The sequence below is a fragment of the Syngnathus scovelli genome, chromosome 15 (assembly GCF_024217435.2).
Source record: "Syngnathus scovelli strain Florida chromosome 15, RoL_Ssco_1.2, whole genome shotgun sequence".
NCBI lineage: Eukaryota > Metazoa > Chordata > Actinopteri > Syngnathiformes > Syngnathidae > Syngnathus > Syngnathus scovelli.
The window spans coordinates 116,770-139,132 of record NC_090861.1 but is presented as its reverse complement, the minus strand read 5'-3'; the positions used below and the strand labels follow the sequence as shown (position 1 = coordinate 139,132).

The window sequence follows — 22,363 nt, the reverse complement described above, 5'->3', positions numbered from 1 at the left end:
AAACATTGTTTGCTTCGTTCTCGATCCCATGCGTTAGGCTGGAGTGAAGCGGGGCTCGCCAAGAAGCCGGTCCGACCAAATCCCAGGGCTGCCGAGGTTGAAGCCTGCTGCAAATAATCTGAATTTTCATGGCTAGCTTTGCACTCCCGCCTGCTGATTTAGCTAACCCGAGGCATCAAAATAAGATTTACCCTCGGGTCCCAATGGAAGCAAGCGAGTCAGTCCGCAACCGGCCGGGGCCCCCTGTCTTGTGCCGTTTGTTTCACTTAGCCGCTAATACGCCCGCCCGCCCGCCCGCTTGTCAAAAGCCATTTGAAGGCCGAAACGCCCAGGACGCTAAATTGCGCGCGGTGGGGCCGGCCCTTTACGACGGCGCGTCAAGTGCGTGCCTCGTCGATCGGGACAGCCGAAAGCGGCGGTGTCACGTCGGGCTAACGCGTTTGCTAGCTCAAGTGTTCTCGGGCCTGACTGGAAAGTTGACACCGTCCGTCCTCGAAGAGCGTTGTGAAGTTGTCATTTGCATCCCGAGAACGGCAGTGACGCCCCCTCCCCCTCTGGTGTCCCTCCCTCCCTCCCTCCCGACAGATGACCCAGGAACAGTGCAGTCATAGGAACAATGTCCAGAGTTCAGAGCAAGCGCAAGTGTACAAAGTGGGAATCTACGGCTGGAGGAAACGCTGCCTTTACTTCTTTGTGCTGCTGCTGATGATCCTCATCCTGGTCAACCTGGCGCTCACCGTCTGGATCCTCAAGGTCATGAACTTCACCATCGTAAGTCACGCGCTCCGACGCATCCTTTCCAAATTGCTGCTAGCAAAAGTCAGCACACCCACAGATTGGAGAGGACCGGTCGCTGGCTCGCCGTTTGTCCCTCGGGGCGCTGGAAAGAGCCACGTTCTCGTCACCGCTAACGCATTTGGAATGTTTTTGCCTCCTCTCTGACATTCGGCCCACATATTCAAATTTGTCCAAATTTCTCATTTCTATGTACATACCAAGTACAAAGCATTTGTCAAAAAACAAAATGGAAAATGTGACGATTCTTTTTTGGAATGACAAATATGCATTATGACTTCAATGATGTAGAATGCATGTGTGCTTTTCAAAACCCAACAAACATACGTACATACAGTATATCTATTTTTAATGGAAAGTGGAAAATAAGTAGTTGTTTTTTCCAACCATCTTTTTTTTTTCTCAAAAATGAGAAGCCGCTACACGGCCAGGAAACTGTCGCTCGGTCGTCCGTCAAGGACCAATCTTTGGCTCGTCATTCCCCGCCCGGGGGAAGAGCGGCGGCGACGGCGGCGCTGGAAACGATGCCGTCCTTGTCGCCGCTAATACGTTTGGAATGTTTTGCGCTAGCTGACATATGAAATCGTCATGGCGCCTCGCATGTGCTACGAGAAAGCGTTGGCTGATTTATGTAGAGCTCGTATTAAAGCCTCGCTGTGAAGTGGACCTCATGTTTTATTCAGAACGACCGCCGTGTGTGTGATGGCATGTTCTGTGTGCGTGTGTGTGTGTGTGCGTGCGTGCGTGCGTGCGTGTGTGCGTGTACGTGCATGTTTGTGTGTCACGCTTTCGTAGTCTGTGAGTCATCATGAGCAGCGTGGATTACAGAGGGGCGAGACAGATGGGTTGACACAGGCAGAGGGAGAGCCAGAGGCGGGAAACAAGAGTCGAATCTCAACTCATGTGATTCGTGCGGACTGGATTACGTTCATTCATTCCAAAAAACTCAATTGATAGTTGAATCGAATCACGGGTGGGTTTTGCGGGCCTCACGATGTCACAGAGTTGGGTGAGTAGGACGGAGCAGATGGCCCGCCCCGCCCCGCCCCGGCCCGCCACGCCATGCCACGCCACAACGCGCGAGGCTGGACCGAGAATGGTTTTGCATAAGTGAGTGCTTGAGCTCCCAGCTCAATGTGACACAACAATGTCACCTGAGATTCAGGAGCACGTCTCACCTCACCTTGGTTTATTTGTCGCTTTGGAAGACGTGACCCTGACGGACGCAGATGTTCCCTTCTGACATCCGAACTAAAATGTGAATAGCCTTTTATCGCTTTTTTTTTTTTTTCGCAATCCTCCCATTTGAAACGTTTCCCAGTGCTTATGATGATTGTATTTGTGTGACTTCCCAGACCAAGTGGAGGGAGGCGTGTATTTACGGAGCGCTTTTCACTGGTAATGCAAACGGCGGCGGCGGCGGCGGCTCTCACTAGATAAATGCCCCTCTCGCATCCACCGCCAGATTGTTGGCGATGAGAAGAGAAGTGAGAGCTATCATTTTCCATTTGATTGCAGGGCGGCCTCCCCCAGGGCTTTTTGCTGTTGGGTTTTTTTTTTCAAGAAATGAGAGAAAATGACCTGTGAACAGACAAAAGAGCAACCTGGATCTGATCTGAATTAAGATTGAGTTGCCTTTGACAAGTGCAAATTTGCATAGTTTCTTTCACATGCGGTTCCAGCCGCTAGCTTGATGCGCCGAAAGGATTGAGCATTTACATTGTTGCCAAATGTGCAGTCTGAACCAGATCCAAATTCAACTCCGTTTCTAGCCTCGAAGTCTCCGTTCACATGAAAACTTTGCTTCCCATTGGTGACTTTTGGAGACGAGTCATTTGGAGTTTCTGTTTAAATGGAAGAAAACCCCAAAGAATAAAAGCGCAACTCGGTCGGTGGCGCATAAAGGAAAAGATCTGAGGTGAAATGATTATAACAATTTTCTAGCCGAGGTTGAGGTGTCAATGTTTTTATTTAATAGATACTCCTAGTCCCCCCCCCCGTTGCGGCTCTCTCCTGAGCAACTTGCAAGTTCCAGAATTGCCTGCCGGCAGCCTTAAATCTCCCAGTCAGCCAGCCAGCCAGCCAGCCAGCCAGCGCTGATGCGATTGGAGTTACGAGGCTCTCTCTCGTTTGAGGCAATTAAGAGCTATTTTTGCCACTCCCAGCTCTTGGCAAAAGGTCAGCGGTGATGGAGCTAAGCGGAGCCCGGCCGGGGGTCGGTGGTAGCGGGTCAAGCTCTTCCGTCAGAAAAGGGGGGCACTAATAAGACGTGCCAAGAAGAAAGTCCGTTTGAAGGAGAAATGGGTCGCTTGCATTGTAGCCAACAGAAAGGGATTCCGTTCAAAACACCAAGATCGGACAAATACTCGTCGCCAGCTGTGGCGATATTCCATTTTTGGCCCGTTTCATCGGGCTGAAAAAGTCCAACTTTGGAGTGTAGCGTTGCCTCGAGATGAAATGAATTCTTCCATTTTCCACTCGGCTGCCTGACGCTTGTTTGGACGTAATTGCTTCGGAAGAAAACAAGTTTGAATGTGGAAATGAGCTTGAGACGCGCTGCCGTCTTTTTTAGAGGGTTGTGGCTGGCTCCCTGGGAAGTGTTGAAGAAACAGTCTTTTGCAACATATGATGTATTTTTCGCTTTGTTACTTTTCAATTGAATGCGCACTTTTTTCCTATTATAGAAATATTTAGCAAATTAAAGAGCAACAAAGTCAATCCAAAAAATAAGTAAGCCACAATCACATTTGAAAACATCTTTTTCTCGTGGCTGCCACATGGAAAGGTCATCGTAGACTCCGATTGCGATTCGGCGAGCTGTTCTTTTTGTAGTATCGAACTCATTCAACACAAAAATCGAAGCAATAAGGAAATACATCATTCACACGGCACAAGTAGACAAATTCCGCGTCGGATTCATACCTGCGGGTGTAATTACGCTTACCTTTTTCCTGTCCTAATGGGGGGGAAGAAGAAGAAGGGGAAAAAAAAAGTTGCCTTGATTTCAAAGAAGCCCCTTATTTCCCTTAAGAGACTTTGCTGCAGTTGCTAGCACACAGAAACGCGGCGGCGGCGGCCGTTCTCTCGCCGACGAGCCGTAAAAACAATAAAGCGCGTCCAATTAAGTCAAAGTAATGACTTAATAATCGAGAGCTTAATCGTTCCACTTTGACTCCGTTTATTCATAACGGTGCGTAACGTCCTCGCGAGGCCCGCACGGTCGCCAACATTGAAAAGCCGCACAGAGCGAGCCGGCGAGCGCCGCAGGTTGCAAACGTCAGCCGTCAATCACATCGGTGGCGCCCGAGCAAACAGCAAATCCATCAGCCGTTCCGTTCTGACACGTAGCAGCTGCGGGCCAACAGGCAAAATGGCGTCTCCGACATCGTCCGCAATGTACATACGCTCGAGATAAAGAACCTCAATTCTTTTGGTAGAGCGGATGAGAGGAAAAAAAAAAAAGTCTTTGAGCACGAATTTTACATTTTCAATACCGGCACAGAAAAGGGTGTGTGCACTTGTGCAACCACATTTCCTCAGTCTATTGGCCTGGCCTGGCCAATAGACTGGCCTGGCCTGGCCACTGGTCGCCCCTTTGCCCTCCCTCATCTGCCTCTGCCCGTTTATCTCCCCATGGTTCGTTGTCATGCTGTAGAGCCCCATCACAGCGTTCTTCTTCCCCTAATCCCATTGATGGATGATGCACTAGGGCAGCGAGGACCTCAATCACGCCTGCTGGGGGAAGCTAATTGCGCTGACAGCCATCGTGTCGCGTAATGATATGGCCGGCGTACGCAAAAGCCTGTTAGCGTCATGCTAACAGCGATGGGCTAAACCTGAAATAAGCGCTACGTTACGTACCTCCGTTTAGAACGACTCTGACTCTACATTTCGACTTGCCTGCGTGCTGTACTGTCAGAACATTGCTTTAATTTTTTATTTTTTTTTTTAAAACGGCATTATTAGCGAGGGTCAGGTTGCAAACGATAAGCGTCTCCGGTTTAATAGCCGAACCAATTTGACCGTGACGTTCGCTAACAAACAACAACTGCTCCTCTTTTTTCTCAACAGATGGCCGCCGACGGTGACTCACCCAGTCGGTCTTTTATTCTCAAATAAACCTTTTGCTCTCTCCATTGTGAGAGTTCAGGGCCATTTCTTTCTTTCTTTATTTTGAAGCGCAGTCAAAGAGGAGCATCCTAAGTAGGTCTTCCACACCAGTGGGTAGAGCAAGAGTCAATCCCGACAATTGGTCCCTCTGATTGGTCGGGTTGGTTTGCGTGCTTCCATCTGGATGGTGTAAATAATGGAAATTCTCTGTATTTTTAATGTCGGGAGTCATTGTGATATTTCCCCCTGGGCCCCGAGACGTCTATATTTGCTTTAGCCCGGGGTTGCTTGACGCATATCGACGCCGACGCTCAATAATAGCCTGAGTGCTCTGTATTATTGATAAACAGGTTGGGGCGCACCTCCGAAGGGATCTGAAGGAAGGCGAATGACGAACGCTTATGGAAAGGGCGAGATACGAGCTGTTGTCTTAGCGTCCGTCCGTGCGTGGCGCCGTCGCTCGGCCGTCGACCATTAATCGGTGTGGTAGGTAGAGCACGCGCAAATTCCCCACAAGTTTGGATGGATGGATGGATGGATGGATGGCCGTGATCCATGCGCTCTTTTTTTCGCACCGCGCCCCGAATTGAATAGGAAGTCGGCCATTTTGGTCCGAAGCGGCTGTTTCGCTCCAATTACAGCGCTTGTCGTTTGACCAACTCCAACTTAGATTTGCTGTCAACCTTTAAAGAAAGTTTGTCCATGAGTCCGTTTTTGAATCTTCTTTTCTTCATTTCCTTGAAATGCTCGCACGCCGGCCGGTCGGCCTGCGCCAGTGCGTGCGGCTGTGCTCGGACTGAGCGTGAAAACAAAGAGCCGGCCGGAGGGCAAGGCGAGGGAGGGAGGGAGGGAGGGAGGGAGGGATAGATGGATGGATGGCAGCTGGCGTAAAAAGCCGAGAAGACAAGGAGGCAAACACCGCTGTCGTCGAGGGAGCCTAAACAAGGGTGGGGGAAGACAAGATGAAAGTCTGCTGCTTTAGAAGAAGGTGAAGATGCTCATCTGAGTGTCCTGCTAAGTCGCGGTGTCGTGAATTATTCATGGCCGCTCGCCTCGCCGTGTGCACGCTAACGAGAGGAAACCAAAAAAAAACAAGTTTGGATCGGAAGGTGTCAAACTAGTTTTCTGAACAATGCGGCTGATTAGCTCGCTCACTCACTCTTATTTGTTTACTGGCATTACAAAAAAGGCAATGAACGACTTCACTTGATGGTGAACGCATTCACCTTCGACTCTTTTGCTCCAAAAGCCAAAGCGACGCAACGTCGCCATCTACAGGGATCGATCCATCAGCGTTGTGTCGACATTACACTAGAGTTTGTATTTTCTCCGACGTTGAGAAGCAATAAGCTTTTCCTGCAATGTAATATTTGAAAAAGCATCCCCTGCTACGGCGGGATTCACCTGCCTTGATCTCCGTGAGCTCCCTTCGAACCCGGGGGAGGAGCAAGGGCAAAAAACAAAGCGTTGGCGGCGGCGGCGGCGTCTTATCTTTACACTGATCCGGCAGGTGATGTAAAAAAGAAAAGGCAGGATATAAAGTGGCTGCTTAATATCCTCTCTTGCTGCAGTTGGTGCGTGTGAGCTGGAAGCGTAATATGCGCAGATGAAATATTAAAGGCGATATGACCGACGTGTGCGTGTGTTTTGTTTGCGTGCCTGCGTGCCTGCGTGCCTGCGTGCGTGCGTGCGTGCGTGCGTGCAGGATGGCATGGGCAACCTGAGAATAACAGAGAAGGGCCTCAAGCTGGAAGGCGACTCAGAGTTCCTTCAACCTCTCTATGCCAAAGAAATCCAGTCCAAACCGGTAAGTCACCCACCGTCTTCAATTTGCAACGGGCAACTCGCCGTTGCATTTGTGCGAATCGCTGAGGTTTCTTCTTAACCGCAGAGATGTTCACGAAGCCTTTGTGCTTTCAAGAAAAAAAAAAAATGTGCACGCAATCAATTTGTGTTTCGGGAGAGACGAGGACGTCCCGCTGGGACTAACGTGCTCCGTTGCCGCGGCGACGGGAAGGATGCGGGATGACACATCAGAAGCCGGCGTGTGTCAATTGTTTACCGTGAACCCTCGCGGAGAGAGACGTCGCAGATCCACCTCACCATATAATTGGTGAAACTGAGATACCGTTTGATTTTGGATTTTTTGATCCTCCCACAACTAAGTAATACACACTTTTTAAAGTGTTGTGTGGAGCTCGCAAACCAAGCGTTTTGTATTTAGACAGCAAAAAATATCAACCCGCCCATATAACAAGCAAAGTTGATTGAATAACAGTGGGCTAAGAATTGACCCCACGTCTGATGCCCTATTTGCTGGAGATGAAACTATTATTCAACTTGGTGGCACGATCGATCCTTGTTTTTTTCTGTTGGTTGGTCTTTTCTGAAATGAATGAAAGGACAACCTTTTGCTGTTTGTCCGTCCGTCCGTCCGCAGGGTCGCCCCCTGTACCTGCAGTCGTCCCGAAACGTGTCGGTCAACATCGTCAACAGCAACAACCAGCTGCTCACGCAACTCGTAACAGGTACGACGCGGGCCCAAAAGCCAAACGTGTTTTGGGATGGCTCGTCAAGCGTTTTTCAAAGGCTGACGACATGTTAGGGCAACACCGCGCTTTTCCTTTCTGATCTGGGTGTTTTGCAAATTGACGCAATGTGTTGGTTAGGACGACGTGAAAACATTTCAAAAGCCACTTTGATGTACACGCTTGGTGTTGACTATACTTACTACATACATTTGAAGTCCTTTAAAAAGGAGTCAACAAACACAATGAAAGCCAGTCAGATCTGCTGCTTTTTTCCACCAAATTGTGCCACCGCTTGCCTGCCACGTGATCCCGCGCTGCTCTTTTAATGTGCCCGCCCGTCGTAACTCTGCCGCCACGTTGCATTCGGGCGCTAATGGAGCCTGGCAGCCTGGCGACCGATACAAATCACTCAGAGTAAACCAGCAAACCAGCCAGCCAGCGAGCGAGCGTCTTTGGCGCTGCTGACACGCGCCCGCCCCCGTTTCCAAATGGAGAGCGACAGAATCAATCGCCGGTGTCCATCAGCCGTCGTTTTCCACTACTTCTTTGTTTTGGGGGTCGCCAACCGGGGGCTCGTTTGGGTTCATTTGAATTGGGCAAATTTGAATCGCTATTCAAGTCATTGACTTACGAGCTTGGTCGCATTTTCTAGGATCCGGTGGGTTCAAAGCGCGAGGCAAGATGTTTGAGGTCAAATCCACATCGGGCAAACTCCTCTTCTCGGCCGACGAGCAGGAGGTGGTGGTGGGCGCCGAGAGGCTCCGGGTGATGGGTGAGTGCTTCGGCTATTGTGAATGTATGTGAACCTTTTGGAGAAAATGCTGATGTAGACAAACATTTCAGAGGTTGGGGGTTTTTTGTTCAATTTCTGCCTCTCACGCTACACGCTGCCTCTAGAATCGCATGTTGTGAGGTATTGAGAAGTGGATTAAGTCAGCCCAACTGACAGCCCAGGTAGCGACAACACCACCCAAAAAATCCCCATCAGTCACGGTGATCCTTTAGCCGCCGCCGCCGCCACGTTGCGCTCATTTTTGAGTCCAAATGTATCTTGCAAAAAAAAAAAAAAAAAACAAGCGCCAAGGAATCCCCTCGCAGGCGTCGCCCCAGACAATTTGCTCCTTGCTTTTACAGATGGGAGCCATTAATCTGGCCACTCATCTACATGCACTTAACATCCTTTGCCGTCATATTTGATTAGCGTCAGCCTGCTGGAAAGTGCCGCCGAGCCACAGATGGCACGGCGGAGATGGAGGCGCGGATAATTGGACGGACGTCGCATTGTTCCACTTTTAAATCTCGCCGTCCGTCCGTGCCGTGCTTTTTGTTAAAGGAGACTTATGCATTTTTTAAAGAAGAACTTCAAACAGCTCCCAGGTGTCTTGGGAACATGTCCGCGTCAGGCGTTTTTTTTTTTTTTTTTTTTGCTCACGCTCTCCTTTTAGCTTTGCTGGAATCAGCTGCTTTTGGAGGGTGAGGTCCTGCCCGTGTTGTCATGACAACCGGGGCCGTATTTGTCAGAGAGGCCTACTCTCTGACGAGATAAACAACTACGAGAAGTATGTTTTGGGCGGACGTGCTCACTACTTGATCCAGCGCGCTGCCTACCAGAGCGCCATTATTTTCAATTTGGCGCACCTCCTGAAGGGCGTTGGACCGCAGTCGAGAGATCTTCGGCATAGACCGTGAAATAAGGTGTAAATAAGGTACATTAACGATGCATGGACCTTTAAATAAGCAAATAGATTGCAGCTGGCGCAATCTTTCACACGAGCTGCTTGGAAATACATCTTTTGGGCTTCTGAGGATTCCTATATCTATATACAAATGAGTGGCTAAAATTCAAGACAGCTTTTTGAATCTGCCAAGGTAACCAACCGGCTTTCGGGTAGCACGCTGAACCCAAGCACTGGCTAAGCAGGACACGAAAGCGTTCAGAAGCCCTTAGCCAGTCGTCCTTAAGTCCGTTCGGTGGAAGAGCTTCCCCGGCCGGAAAAGTAAGCAGCGCCGGCGGCGCGCTCGTGCGGCACGTGGATGGCCAGCCGGCGGGTGTTCAAAGTTGGGTGGGGGGGCAAAGTCACCTTGATGCCAAGAGTGGAGCGCGTGAAGGGCTCGATTTCCCTGACAAACGGGCTTCCATCCCATCCCATCCAAACGCCGACTCGCTTGGTTCGGCCTGGACTGTGGACGGCCTCAAAGAAATTCCTTCATTGGTTGCCAAGTGAAGCTATGTGGAAAAAGTGATCCACTTAAAAGGACAATGCGGCTGGCTCCCGAAAACCCACCCAGGCTAAAAATCAGGAAATCTCGCTTGCCATCATCCCGTTGGCTCCACTCGGGCAATTACAATTAGCCTCCTTTCAACCCCCCCAGCGTTTATGTCCCATTGAGTCAGCGTGTCACGCTCAAGCCTGTCAGGAGTCAGCTTGATATCAGATGGTATCAGCTCAGTTATCAGCTGGTGCGATCGTTGCCTTCCCGCCCCCGCCGCAAGGCAAATGGAGGCCAGGCTGATGATGAGTGTGCCGTGTTCTTTCTTTTTCTCTTCACGTGATCACAGCGACTTGCTTGGCGAAGGCCACCATCAATGATGCGCCGTGGCCAGAATTCACAACCGGACAAGCATATGACGTCAGAACAAGACAGCGAAAAGTTACAAATATATGACTGAATCCCAACTTTAACAATCAATGCAAAAATTGAGCTGACACCTGATTTTGAGAAAAGTTGTTTTGCTGAGAAGTCGTGATTTGCCGCCATCTTGTGGCAGCTTTGTGCCAAGGAACCACGTCGCACTGCGTTGAGGCGTTTCGTATCGACGAGTGGATCTTTTAAAACCTTTTGAGTGGGGGCCAGTTATTTTTTCCATTTGGTAGCGCGAGGCCACCTTGTTCGTCGACAGCCGGCGTGATCATGTTATAAGTTGACGGAGATGAGGTGTCTTCACTTTTATATCGGCCATCCGTCAAGGCTCTGCCGCGCGGGTTTTATTCGCCGCTGTCCTTCCTGCCGAGTGGACGCCGTTAAGCTGTAACGAGACGATAAAAGACAGCCGAGTTAGCGCGCGGTGGCCGAGCTCCGCATTTCCCGCCCTTATCTGGAGCGCGTGGCCGGCCGACGCCAGACAGATTCCCCCCGAAAACGTCCGTTGCTTTCTACTCTTCTGTGACGAAGCGGCTACTGAACATTTCAAGACTCTGACGTGGCCATTGTCGTCTTCTGGGCCAAAAGGAGGAAGGATGGCTTTAATATGTACATTTCATTAGCACGTAACATCATTTCTGCTAAACGACTTTGGGGAAAAGCGACGGCTCGCGTGCTCTCGTTTGAGCACCCGCGGTCCCGCGCTGCAATGCAACGTGTCCTCATCTTCCATCAGTAGGGAGGAGTCGAGCGCCCTTTAGCGCTAATGCCATTATAGCATCGGGCACGGCGGCATCATCGTGACAGCGGTGATGCGGGCGCGTCATTACTGATGGATCTCCAAGGTGACTTTCAAAGTCGTCTGCGCGCGGCTAGGGAAGGGAAGCGAGCATTAGCGGGGATGCTTGAGAGGCACCAGATGTCCTTTAATGGGGGGGTAGTGGGCAGCACGTGGGCCTCGCCGTCGGGAGATCCGACGTTCCTCGTTGTCTGCTGCGAGTGCACGCGTGTCACAGCGACAAATTGGAATTGTCCCCTAGCTCCTGATTTGCGACTGCGCTCGCCGTAGCTTGCGTTGTGACTCCAAGCAAGCAATTTAGTCGTGCCTAGCGATGATGTTTACACCACCGTAGTCATTAATGGGATCGACAAAAGCGTCGGATTTAAAACCCGAAAAAATCTGCCTTTGCATCAAATTGAGCTCCAAGGTAACTCATTCATGGGTGAAATAAGATTTGAAATCAAAAGTGCTTTGCTTACACAAAAACAAATGACTGTTCTAATTACAGCCGGCGTGTTTTTGTTCTGCGAGCGGCCCCGTTTCCCCGCTTGCCTGCCAAGCCGGCGAAAGCCGCGTTGCTTTTGGAAAGCGCGTGATTACTCCGATGGAGAATTGATCGAGCCGCAAATTCGCAAATGTCAGCGCAAAAGGATCATTATTGCCGCCGTGTCGCACTTCACTATCTGCACCTGTAGTCGATTTTTTTTTGCGCTCGTATTTGTATGAAAGCAATTACAAAGGTCAATCAAAAGTGGTCAGGTCTGCTAATTGTATGTATCTTTCTCGCTAATGTGCAAAACGCCAACCCGGAGGGCTCGTAGTATCTTACGTATTGCGGTCACCATCCGGGCAAAGAAAGAATACGGAGGCTAGTTCGAAAAAGTTTTTTGTAAAAAGTGCCGAGTAAGCAGAACGTTCCGAGCCATACGTCCTTCCGTGCTGCGGCTCCCCTCACGGATTGATGTCATTTTTTTTTCCATGGCAATTGGAAGCGGGTAAAGCCGAGTGCCAGATGGATGCCGCCAATTTCCCGTCCGTCCATTGGGCCACTTGCAGCTTTTTCAGCTCGGGGGCGGAATGGACTTTGGCACGCAGGAGCTGCCTGCCGGCTAATGACGGCAACCCGTTTAGAAAAACCGCATTGTCGGCGTGCAGAAAAGTCACAGCCACGTGGCAATATTTGGTCTCTGAAATGTGGAGACGTGTGGAGAGAAATGATGCGCTTTTCGACCGACCGACCGACCCGCGTTAACGACGTGGTTTAGCGGCCGGTTAGATGACGACACTGGTCCCGCTGTCAAACCAGGTCGCTTTTAATCGCAGACCAACCGCATTTGACGTTTTACATTTGAACAGCCGCCAAACTGATTGGCTTCATATTTTTGAAAAGAAACGGAACATTTGGAACAGGCAGCAAGACTGTGAATTTCCATTTGCACCTTTCTTTGCGGCAGTTTCATTCCTTGCCGATCCAGACAGCTGGATTTATTGGGGTTTTGTTTATGCTTTACGTCAAGACGGGTAAAAGCAGATTCGGCAACGGCTGACGTTTGAGCCGGTGGAGTTGCCGTGACAGCTCCTAAACGGCGCCAGGATTTACAGCGCAAGGAAAGGCGTGTTTGAAAGAAATCTTTTGACAGCCCGGTCGGTGGAGCTTAGAGGTGGCGAGATGTGATCTTAATGGTCCGAGAAATGTCTTTCACGGAAAATGTTTTTAGGAGAACAGATGCTTGGTCAGGTTATCAATCTTGCGGCAAAATACATCCACTTCCTGGATTCAGCCATCTGGACGTGAACAAGCCGAGTGCTTCATTGGCAATTATTGGGTTTTTTTTTTTTCTTTGTGAAGATATGACTTGAAAGAAAGAAACATCCAATGGTTATCAACCTGTTTTTTTCCCTCTGCCATACGCAATGGCTTTGAAAAGAACTCGATGGATTTTGTCTTGGAGCCTTTTTTTTTGTCTCCATCGCCCACCAACCTCGACAGCCAGCGCAGCGCGTGTTGCAGGACAGATGACAAAAAATAGTTTCAATGTGCGTGGGATTGTTATGGAGCCGACACGTCTAAGCAGTTCCTTTCCCCAAACGATTTTGCGAATGTTATTTTTGAGAGAGAGAGAAAGAGAGAGAGAGACTGAATTTGAATGAGTTTAAACAGGCACGCTCGCTCGCTCGCACGCACGCACGCACGCACGCACGCACACACGCTTGCTAATCAGCCTTCAGCGGCGCTTTCAAGTCGACGGCCCCGCCAGGCCTCGTTTTTGCAGACGTCCCATTCGCTATCACTCTTCCCAATTAAGCGCCGCCGCCGCCGACTCCAAAGGAGAAAGTGAAGCTTGTGTCGCTTTTAGGCTTGAGCACCGGGTTGTTTTTCTTCTCCATGTCTTTCATTTACAGTACAGAGCGGAGCGGCAACATTCTCCAAAACACGTGACGCATTTGATTTCCGAGTGACTTGCGAGGTCAATTGTTCCATTTTGACGGAGCCCTGTAAAATCCGCCCCGCAACAAGTGACGCTAAAAAAATGACATTGTCACTGTTGACTGTACAGCAAAGTCTGGCATTGTCGCCATTTGACGTTCACTCACTCGCTGTCGCATTGTGTCGGTTGTATGGAGTGAGAGAGAGAGAGAGAGAGAGAGAGAGAGAGAGAGAGAGAGAGAGAGAGACAGAGAGAGAACTTGTCGACACAGACAAGAAAGGAGACAATGTTCTTACAAGACATATTTTCACTCGCAGTCAACGCGCTGCTGTCGCCGAGCGAGAATACTAAATGATTTATATTGGGTGGCGGCCCTCCCTTCTGGGTTGTCGCAAACCGCTTCAAGGTGAAACCAAAATAATCAGGAAACATTTGATGCCACATTAGGCTTTGAAATGTTGGGATCCCCGCTTTACCCTTCGGGCAAATTCTGCTAAGTAAGAGCGCTTGCAATTGGCTGGCTGCCCCAAACCAAAATGGCTGCCCCAAACCGAAATGGCTGCCTTCCTCCTCCGTCTCACACGCGAGACATCCCGTTGAGATGAGCACAACACTCTCGATTTCATTTCTTTCTTTCTGACTTTCCGGAGGCAGTCACAGATAGCAAGGATAGCCGCCGGGGAGATGTTTTCAGCCACGTTCAGGCCCCTAAAAAGGCAAAGAGAAAAGTGGCAAAGTCGCTCGGCGGGGTATTTATTAGCAAAGGTCTCGGGGCCTCACCTCTGGGCTGATTCAAAACGAACTGCAGCCGGCGCCCGCAAAGCACAGCCAGCGAATCAGATGAGAAGAGTTGCCAGTGCAAATTGTCAAGATAAAACTTCCGTCAAAGTGGACTTTCCGCCACAAGAATTGAGTGGAGCTTTCATATGAAAGTTACTGACGACTTGACATTTGTTTGCATTTCCACTTCCTGTCTTGCTCCTACACATCCCGCCGTCATAACCACAAAAGCAAACGGCTGCTAGCGTTAACGTGGCTTAGCACGGCTTCCCTGCGTGTTCTTTCGGCTGCTTGTTTTTGGTGATATTTACGCAAGCATTGAAGCTGACACGCTTAACTGCCCAAAACCGACGCCAAAAACGCTCGTCCGAGACGGCGATTGTTAACAGCGGTACGAGATGCGGCCATCTTGTTGCGGATGGAAGCGCCGCATCGGCCATCGCCAGAATTATCCCTGTGGGGAATTTTTTGGGGGTCTCCACGCTGCCTTTCATCATTGCTGAGCTACTTAGCTGCCCTATATTAACACACGCGAATGCGTTCCCATTTAATAGCGTCATTTGTTCTCCTCACCTGACCCGCAAACGCGCGGGCGCAACCGTGGCAGCAAGAAATGGCTTCACGGAATGATGTCAGCGGAGAAAAAAAGGCAGGGATCGAAATAAAAAGCAGCGGTCGGATTCAGATTCCGACAACAAATGATGTCAAGAGCAGCGAGCGACTTTTCCCAAGGCCTTGAGTTTCCCGCCAGCCGCCGCCGCCGGCGTCTGTTTCGCCACGCTGGCCTGCGCGCTTAATGTCCACATTGCACACCAAAGTAGCACCAACACTTGTTGGCTTTTCACGCAAATGGCCGCCGCGCTGATGAAAGTCCTTTCGCAAGTGACGGCAATGATCGTTAAAGCGCGTGGGCGTCCCGCTAACATTTCATCAGCTTCGTAACCATCTGTTGGAATGAAAAGCATACGGCTGCTTTTATTGTGTCTGTAAAAAGCACCACTTTGAATACAAAGCACTACTTTTGGCTGACAGGTTGAGCGGGCTGAGATAAAAGCCCTTACGTGGATGTGTGATTCTTTTTTCTCCTCTTTCCAACACACTTTAAGCCAACTGAAATACTTGCACATCTTCCCTTTTATGCAGCTGTGCTACGGTTAAATGTCAAAGATATACATACACCCGTGGATACGCGTGAAGTCTTTCAGCAGCTTCCATGCAGCGAGTCACAAAGTTGAAAGGGGCGGATTCAACGATTGAGTCGTTGCAATTTATTTCTTTGTGGGATTGTTTTAATTCCCATCTGATGAATTCGTGTTTACAGTCGAGGTGATAAATGACGATCTGAACGCTTTTTCATATTCAATCCCCATTTTGTTCCTTTTCTTCCAGGCGCCCAGGGAGCCGTGTTCAGCAAGTCGGTGGAGACGCCGCACGTCCGGGCCGAGCCTTTCAAGGAGTTGCGGTGAGTTACTGTTGCTTACCTTTCTCCCTCGTTCAGTCTCCGCGTAACTGGGGATCATTAGTAGCCGTTGTGATGGTGACAGTCAGGATTGAACGCTTGTCAAAGCCGTGAATTGAAAAGTCAGCTGTGCCCCGCAACGCCCGCAGTCCAGGGCGTGACATGAAGTCAGCCGGTCAGAAAGTCGCCATCCTTTAGTGGCCTAAAGGCAAGTGGCCCACGCACGCACGCACGCACGCACGCACGCACGCACGCATGCACGCACGGCGACGGGCTCACCCTGTTGTACTGGCCTGCTACTTTTTGTATAACACAAGGTGCACTTCAATCCGTGTCAGGCTTCTGATGTGCGAAACGAGCTGGAACATGAAGGCGACCGGCTCGCGAGCGCTGGAGGAGGCACAAGAGCGAGATGAGACAAGAGATGAAAGTCGGGAAAGAGTTTGAGTTTGTCTGGATCTTGCCATCCAGGAAACGCCAGCGCGAGAGGAACCATGCCGTCAGCCTCGGCGGTTTGCGTAGGACGTTACGGGCCCCCGTCGGGGCGGCTTACGTGGAGATATCCCTTGGAGCTGTCAAAGCGTCGCATCCGTCCATCCGTCCGTCCGCGTGTGTCCTTGCATTGCGGCGACTTTGTGCCAAAGTAAAATTGCGGCGTGGGCGCGCGTTGATGGATGCCAATCCCGAGCTGAAGATAAAAGGCAATATTTATGAGGCCATAAGTGACAAGTGCGGCGGCCGCCGAGAGGCAATGAACGAACCTTTTTTTTCCTCTTCTGTTTGGTTAGCGTCGCACGCGTGGCCTTTGATGGACTCTTGCCACAAAAAAAAAATAGATATAAAAAATACTCCAACCTGTAATGATGATCGTCCCTGAAGTACTGCTGCCTTATGGACGGGAGATTTATTGTCCGCAGCCTTCAACAAAACAGAAGGATGCTCAAAGTGAAACTCCGGCGGCAGGCCTTCAAAGTCATCAAGTGCACTTTCCCACTGCGCAACCTCCAGATTGGAACGCAATCCGTTCGCCTGGATGCCGGGAGGAGCAAAGCAGCTCCAAATCATAACCTGGTGTCTGTCTCTGAGACCACTTTCTTGTTTTGTTTTATACTAGGCGACACGTTAGCATAAGGCTGTTAGCGGTACGGCACTGTTAGCATAAGGCTGCTGCCGTGTTTTAGTCCCACCTCCTCTGCATCAATGAGTCTTTTCTTCACTCGTTTTTTTGGGGGGATTCTAGGCGACACATTAGCATAAGGCTGTTAGCGGTACGGCACTGTTAGCATGAGGTTGCTGCCATGTTTTAGTCCGGCCTCCTCTGCATCAATTAGTCTTTTCTCCATAATAGCCATTTTTATTGGGGGTTTTTTTTCCAAACTTTGTTTTCACTTGACATGTATTAACATAGTGCTGAATGAATAAATCTTACTAAAACTCGCCTGTCAAATTAGCATGCTGCGCAGCTTTCCAAATTAAATTCTCATCGGATAACCTCTGCCCTCATCTAAGTCACATTCATTTCAATGATTAATTAAACACACACAAATCCTTTTTCAAGGCTGTCTTGCACTCGCTTCAACGTGATCCATTAGCATTCACGCTAGCCCACGCCAAGGAAAACAAAACAAAAACGATTAGCGGAGTTCCGCGGAGTTCCGCGGCGTTCTGGGGTGTTGCCAATGCCGACCACGCTTTAATCTCACACTTTGCAAAACAAGAGAGGAAATTGATCGCGTCGTAAGCCGCTGCCGTGAATACCGACGAAGAAAAGAAATACGCTACTCGCAAAACGTTAGCGCCGCTGAGCTTTCAGCAATGGGGCCGGTCGTGACCTGTTGGGAATTTTTGGGGAGCAGCGATGGGCTGAAAAGGTTGAACGGCAGTTGCGTCAAGGTCCAAATGAGGTTCACCTTTAAAGGTTTCATTTGTGAGCCATTTTGTCGGTGAGTATACTCCACCCTCCTTTGCACATGAAATGATCCCCCTTGCCGTTCCAATCTCATTTCCCCTCAGCGATCGATAAGCTTTCGTCGTCCTTTCGACACTTTGTATCTGCAACTGGAATCAAAGGTTAATAACGCCGGATGGCGCACGCTCACGCGGGGACACGGCAAAAGAAAGAGGAGGAATGATTGTACGTCTCTGACACCATGAGAATTTGCCGCCTCTTTGCATCCTCTCTGCTTTGCATCCTCCGTCCTTGGCGAACACTTTTAAATACGGATATAAGGCAGGTTAAATGGCAATCTGGGCCGCGGCTGATTGCTCGCTCGCTCGCTCGCTCGCGTGGGGCTTTTGTGAACGCGGTCGAGCGGACAAAGAAGGTGAACGAAGAGGAGGTAGTAAGTCTCAAAGATGGAGCTCTGCCGTCAAAGTCGAAATGCGCTCTTTTCCGACCGCTTTCCAGATTGACATTTGCTTGTGTTTTGCTCTCCAGGCTGGAGTCTCCCACCCGCTCCCTGCTCATGGAGGCCCCCAAAGGCATCCAGATCCTGGCCGAGGCCGGGGACATCCAAGCCATCTGCAGGAACGAGCTGCGACTGGAGTCCAAAGACGGAGAGGTGCCTATTACTGTAGTTTCATTTGATTTACTTGATTTATTAGTTGCACGAGCCACTAACACTCATATCAGACTCAGCTTTCTTGGCCATGGATGTGAAAACACAAGTTATCTTTCGCCATTGAAATGAATGGGAATGCCATCAATCCGCTCCGGGGTCCATTTTTTGCCGTAACGATTTTTCACGTTTTTGGCCACCGGGGAGCAATCGTGACGACAAAAGCACCTGTACTGCAGGCCAGTCCGTTTTTTGTAGAGGATAAAGCATAGTATTGTGAATATGAGGCAAGCATGATAATATTATTTCAATAATATTTCATATTTAGTCCCTCCTTCAAATTGGAACAAGCAAAGTGATTGCCAAGGTCACCTTCATCCTCCTCATCCTCCTCTTGGTTCATAACAGCAGCAGCAGCAGCAGCAGCAGCAGCTGCAGCAGGTCTTAATGTACACAAGTAACTTTTGAAAAGACTTTTTTGCTCCCGCCCCCAATCCCCCTCTTCCATTAATCCTCCTCGGCTGATGTGAAACAGATCTGACATCACGCCACTGCCGCAGAGCCGGGCAGGGAAATCCTTTTATCAGCGTTGGCTGATGTGCGGAACGGATCGGCGTGGAAGATGAGTGAGCGGCAAAAATGTACATGAAGCACAAAGTTGGAGACAGAAAGGGGACAGAGGAAGGAAGGAAGGAAGGAAGGAAGGAAGGAAGGAAGGAAGGAAGGAAGGAAGGAAGGAAGATCAGGACTCGTGATTAATCGCTTACCCAAAAGAAAAAAAAAACGATTGCCTAACACGTCATATTTCATAAGATCATTTTTCAACACATTAGGGACAAAAGGAAATTAAAAATTGGAATCATTTGTCTTTTTGGGGGGGGAACAATAGTATCGGGACCGAGAATCCAAACGACGACCATTGGCCGATTGGCTCGCAGCTCCACGCGGCGACCTCCGCCGGCCTCAATCCGTCTCCCGCGAGCCGATCGTTTGTCAGGAGAGGAGGTCGCGCGACGTTTCCCAGGCGTCGCGGGTCACGCGGTGCCGCTCCGAGGCGCCGTTTTAACTTTTAATGGGCGACGGGAGCAAGACCCCTAGTTGTATTTTTTTTTTTTTTTTTTCCGCTGCTTCGGCGCGAGCCTCACAGGAATCCGCAATCGATGTTGGCTTGGAGCGAGTGGAAATGAGCAAGGGGAAGAATGATGCAAAGGCTTCTGCAATGTCATGCCGACGTCTTTCAAATTGGAGCATTTTCCCCCCTCCTTTCCATTCATTTTTCTTCCAAATGTTCACTATGTTAGATTTATAACGTGACCCAAAAAATGTGTACATCAAGAAATTGAATTCGACAGCACGCCCTTCCTTTTAAAATTGTACAGTCTCTTTGTTTCAAATGAAAAATATGTTTGCGTAACAACTTCTTTGGCCAGCGAGCCGGTGGAGTGATTGTGAAACGCAGCAAGGGAGGGAGCGAGCGAGCGAGCGAGCGGCGGGGGCGGACGCAAGCTAGGAGAGCAATTACAGTAAAGCCAGGTAGCCATCCAAAAGAGAGAAAGTGTGAGGCCCGGGCCAAGGTGAATTTCCAACCATTTCAGTTTTTTTTCTCCACTTTGAGGGGTGTTAAGTTAAAGTCCCAATGATCGTCACACACACACATCTGGGTGTGGTGAAATTTGTCCTCTGCATTGAACCCATCCCCGTGTGATTTGGATCTACCCCCTGAGGGAGAGGGGAGCAGTGAGCAGCGAGCAGCAGCGGTGCCGGCGCCGCGCTCGGGGAATCATTTGGTGATCTGGTTACCATCCAATCTGCTGAACCTTGCCGCTGACGTTGGTTCTCTTCTCCGTCTGGTCCTCCAGATCTCGCTGGACGCCCGCCGCATCCGCCTGATGCGTCTGCCGGAGGGCAAGGCGTCCGCCGCCGGCGCCTCGTCGTCCGGCACCAGGCAGACGGTCTACGAGGTTTGCGTTTGCCCCAACGGGAGACTTTTCCTCTCCCAGGCCGGCACCGGATCCACCTGCCAAATCAGCAACAACGTCTGCCTCTAGGATTAGAGACACGGGGACTCGCACGGGAACCGATCGCGGAGGCCCTGATCCGTCGTTTTCTAAATAAGCGGGGCAGGGGGCGGAGCCTCTGGACGCTGTATTTATTACGTCATATTCCGGGAATTCAATCGGCTCGACTAACTGAAACTAACGTGTTTGTTTGTTTGTTTTTTTTTATGTTCCTTGCTCCGGACAGATTGTTGGGAATATCCAAGAGGAATAATTGCTTTGAAATGGCGTGACCCTAAACTGCCATACACACATTTTGTCACACGAACCGGGCCGGAGAGGTGAGCGAGAGACTCCCATCAGGTGAGAGACTCCGATCCGGTGGCCGAGCCCCGTCCACTCTCCCGTGGCTTTGGAATTGTGCTTTTTGGTCACTTTGAGGATTTACTGCGACACCGCTGATGTATTCGACCGCCACCCTCATGTCAAGCTAACGTTGTTGTTTTTTTGACCTTACCCTTGACTTTTCAAACATTGTTTAAAAAAAACAAAACAGAAAGCATTTGCATTCAAGCACATTGTAATGCTGGATGCTCTCTCCAAGCGACAAGCTCCAATTTCAGGTTCCCATTGCCGGATGCTTTTGAGTTTGTGGATAAATGAGGTTGCTCTTCTTGTTCAAAACGCTGGAAGGTTGAGCGCGGGCTGAAATTTTGAAAGCATTTGCCTATTTTCCGACGCTCCCATGCGCTCTTAGCCAAACAAGCGGCAGATATGTCAATAAAGGTGTCCTCGGTTTGAAACTAGGTCGGGGGCTTTCAGCGTAGTCCAACTACCAGAGCCCACTCAAGTTGTCAGTGTCTCGGCGGACAAACGGCGGAAGCGACCGAGGACGTGTCACCAAAAAACGTCAATAGGAAAACCACTCCAAAAAACCCCAAAGCCTGCGGTGAGGGATTTGTGCGCGCCCAGCCAACATCCCGGCGAATTACGCGCCACGTTTCCGACCAAATATGCGACTCGTGCCGAAATGTCCCCGTTTTGGTTTTGTTTTCCGCCGTGCCACCATCTCAGCTCCAGTTTGGTGGCAATTGTTTGGACTGCGATGCGTTCTCCAGCTGTGGTCAGCCCTTCTTGTTTCTTGCACATGTTGGTTGCGGAGGAAGTGCGCCTGTGCCTTACACTTGTGGCAAAAAGAAGCACATCATCACCACCACCACCACCACCACCACCACATGGCCTCCACTTTGCCGCCTTTCTCTCCCATCCCATCCCAACGCAACGAGCATCCGGAATTCATCACGTCCCAAAATCTCATGTCCTCAAATAATGCGCAAATGGAAACTAAAACAAGAGCCGCTACGGCTTGCCACATTGAGATCATCATAAGGCAACGATCGCTCAACACCAAGAAGAGGGAGTTGACGAGCTACTAATCAATCAATAATTGGCCACTATTTGAGGAAATGCGGTGTTTTTTCAATTTGGACACTCTGTGTTATGCCTTTTGATTTGAATCGTGTTCACAGTTTCTCACAATTGTGTGCGTGCGTGTGTGTGTGTGTGTGCGTGCTGAGTGTTAAATGTGTGCTACTTTGACTTTTGACCTTTGGTTTGGTTTTTCTGCCCAAACTCAAAAGACGACCAAGAAGGGAAGCGACGCTTGGATTGAAATGGGCTTGGTTTTTTGGGGTTTATTCTTCAGTCCATAACTTGACAACCATGGACGTTTTTTTTGGGTTTTTTTTAAACGTGCCAGAATAAAAAGGCATTGTTCAGAATGCTCGCACTGGTCATTGGAGTCATGTCTTTATTTCTTACGTCTTCTCAGTCACATCTTAGCGGCTCGGTAAACTGGTGCTTTTTGGTAGAGGATAAAGAATATATGCCTGATATTATTGTCTCCACAGATGCCACACGGCTTCAAGCCACTGTTGCTTTCCTCACAGTTACAAGGGGCACTTGTTTTTCCACTTTTCTTTCCTCTCCCCCCCCCCCACACTTCTCTCCTTGCCTCTGTAATAGCTTCCATGCCGAGTCTTTCACGAGCAAAGCGTGGGATTAACGGCCGGTCGGCGGAGGCAAACGGGCGTCCGGGGAGTTTACCTGTTAGGACCCGGCGGCGGCGGCGGCTCATATACGCTCGGACATTGTTGAGCAAGCCGGCGGCGGACGTCACCTCGGAGGAATGCTGGAAATGGAAAAGGGGGGGGGGGGGGGGCTAGCTTCAAAAGAAGGCCAAGGCGTCGTAAATAAAATGCGATGCGGCAAGCGAGGGAT

The 22,363-nt window shown here is 50.0% G+C and overlaps 1 protein-coding gene across 6 annotated transcripts in view; it reads left to right on the top strand.

Annotated features, from left to right (window-relative positions):
- The window catches only part of sgcd (sarcoglycan, delta (dystrophin-associated glycoprotein)), a 76,812-nt gene extending 54,935 nt beyond the window's left edge, over window positions 1–21,877 (top strand). For all 6 annotated transcript variants that reach the window (XM_049742089.2, XM_049742091.2, XM_049742090.2 and 3 more), the window contains 7 exons: window positions 586–771; window positions 6,611–6,712; window positions 7,346–7,433; window positions 8,089–8,208; window positions 15,459–15,531; window positions 17,966–18,089; window positions 19,946–21,877. In XM_049742089.2, the coding sequence (XP_049598046.1) occupies window positions 586–771; window positions 6,611–6,712; window positions 7,346–7,433; window positions 8,089–8,208; window positions 15,459–15,531; window positions 17,966–18,089; window positions 19,946–20,134 (882 nt within the window). In that variant the 3' untranslated portion in view covers window positions 20,135–21,877. The remainder of the gene's footprint in view (window positions 1–585; window positions 772–6,610; window positions 6,713–7,345; window positions 7,434–8,088; window positions 8,209–15,458; window positions 15,532–17,965; window positions 18,090–19,945) is intronic.
- The last annotated feature ends 486 nt before the right edge of the window (window positions 21,878–22,363 follow it).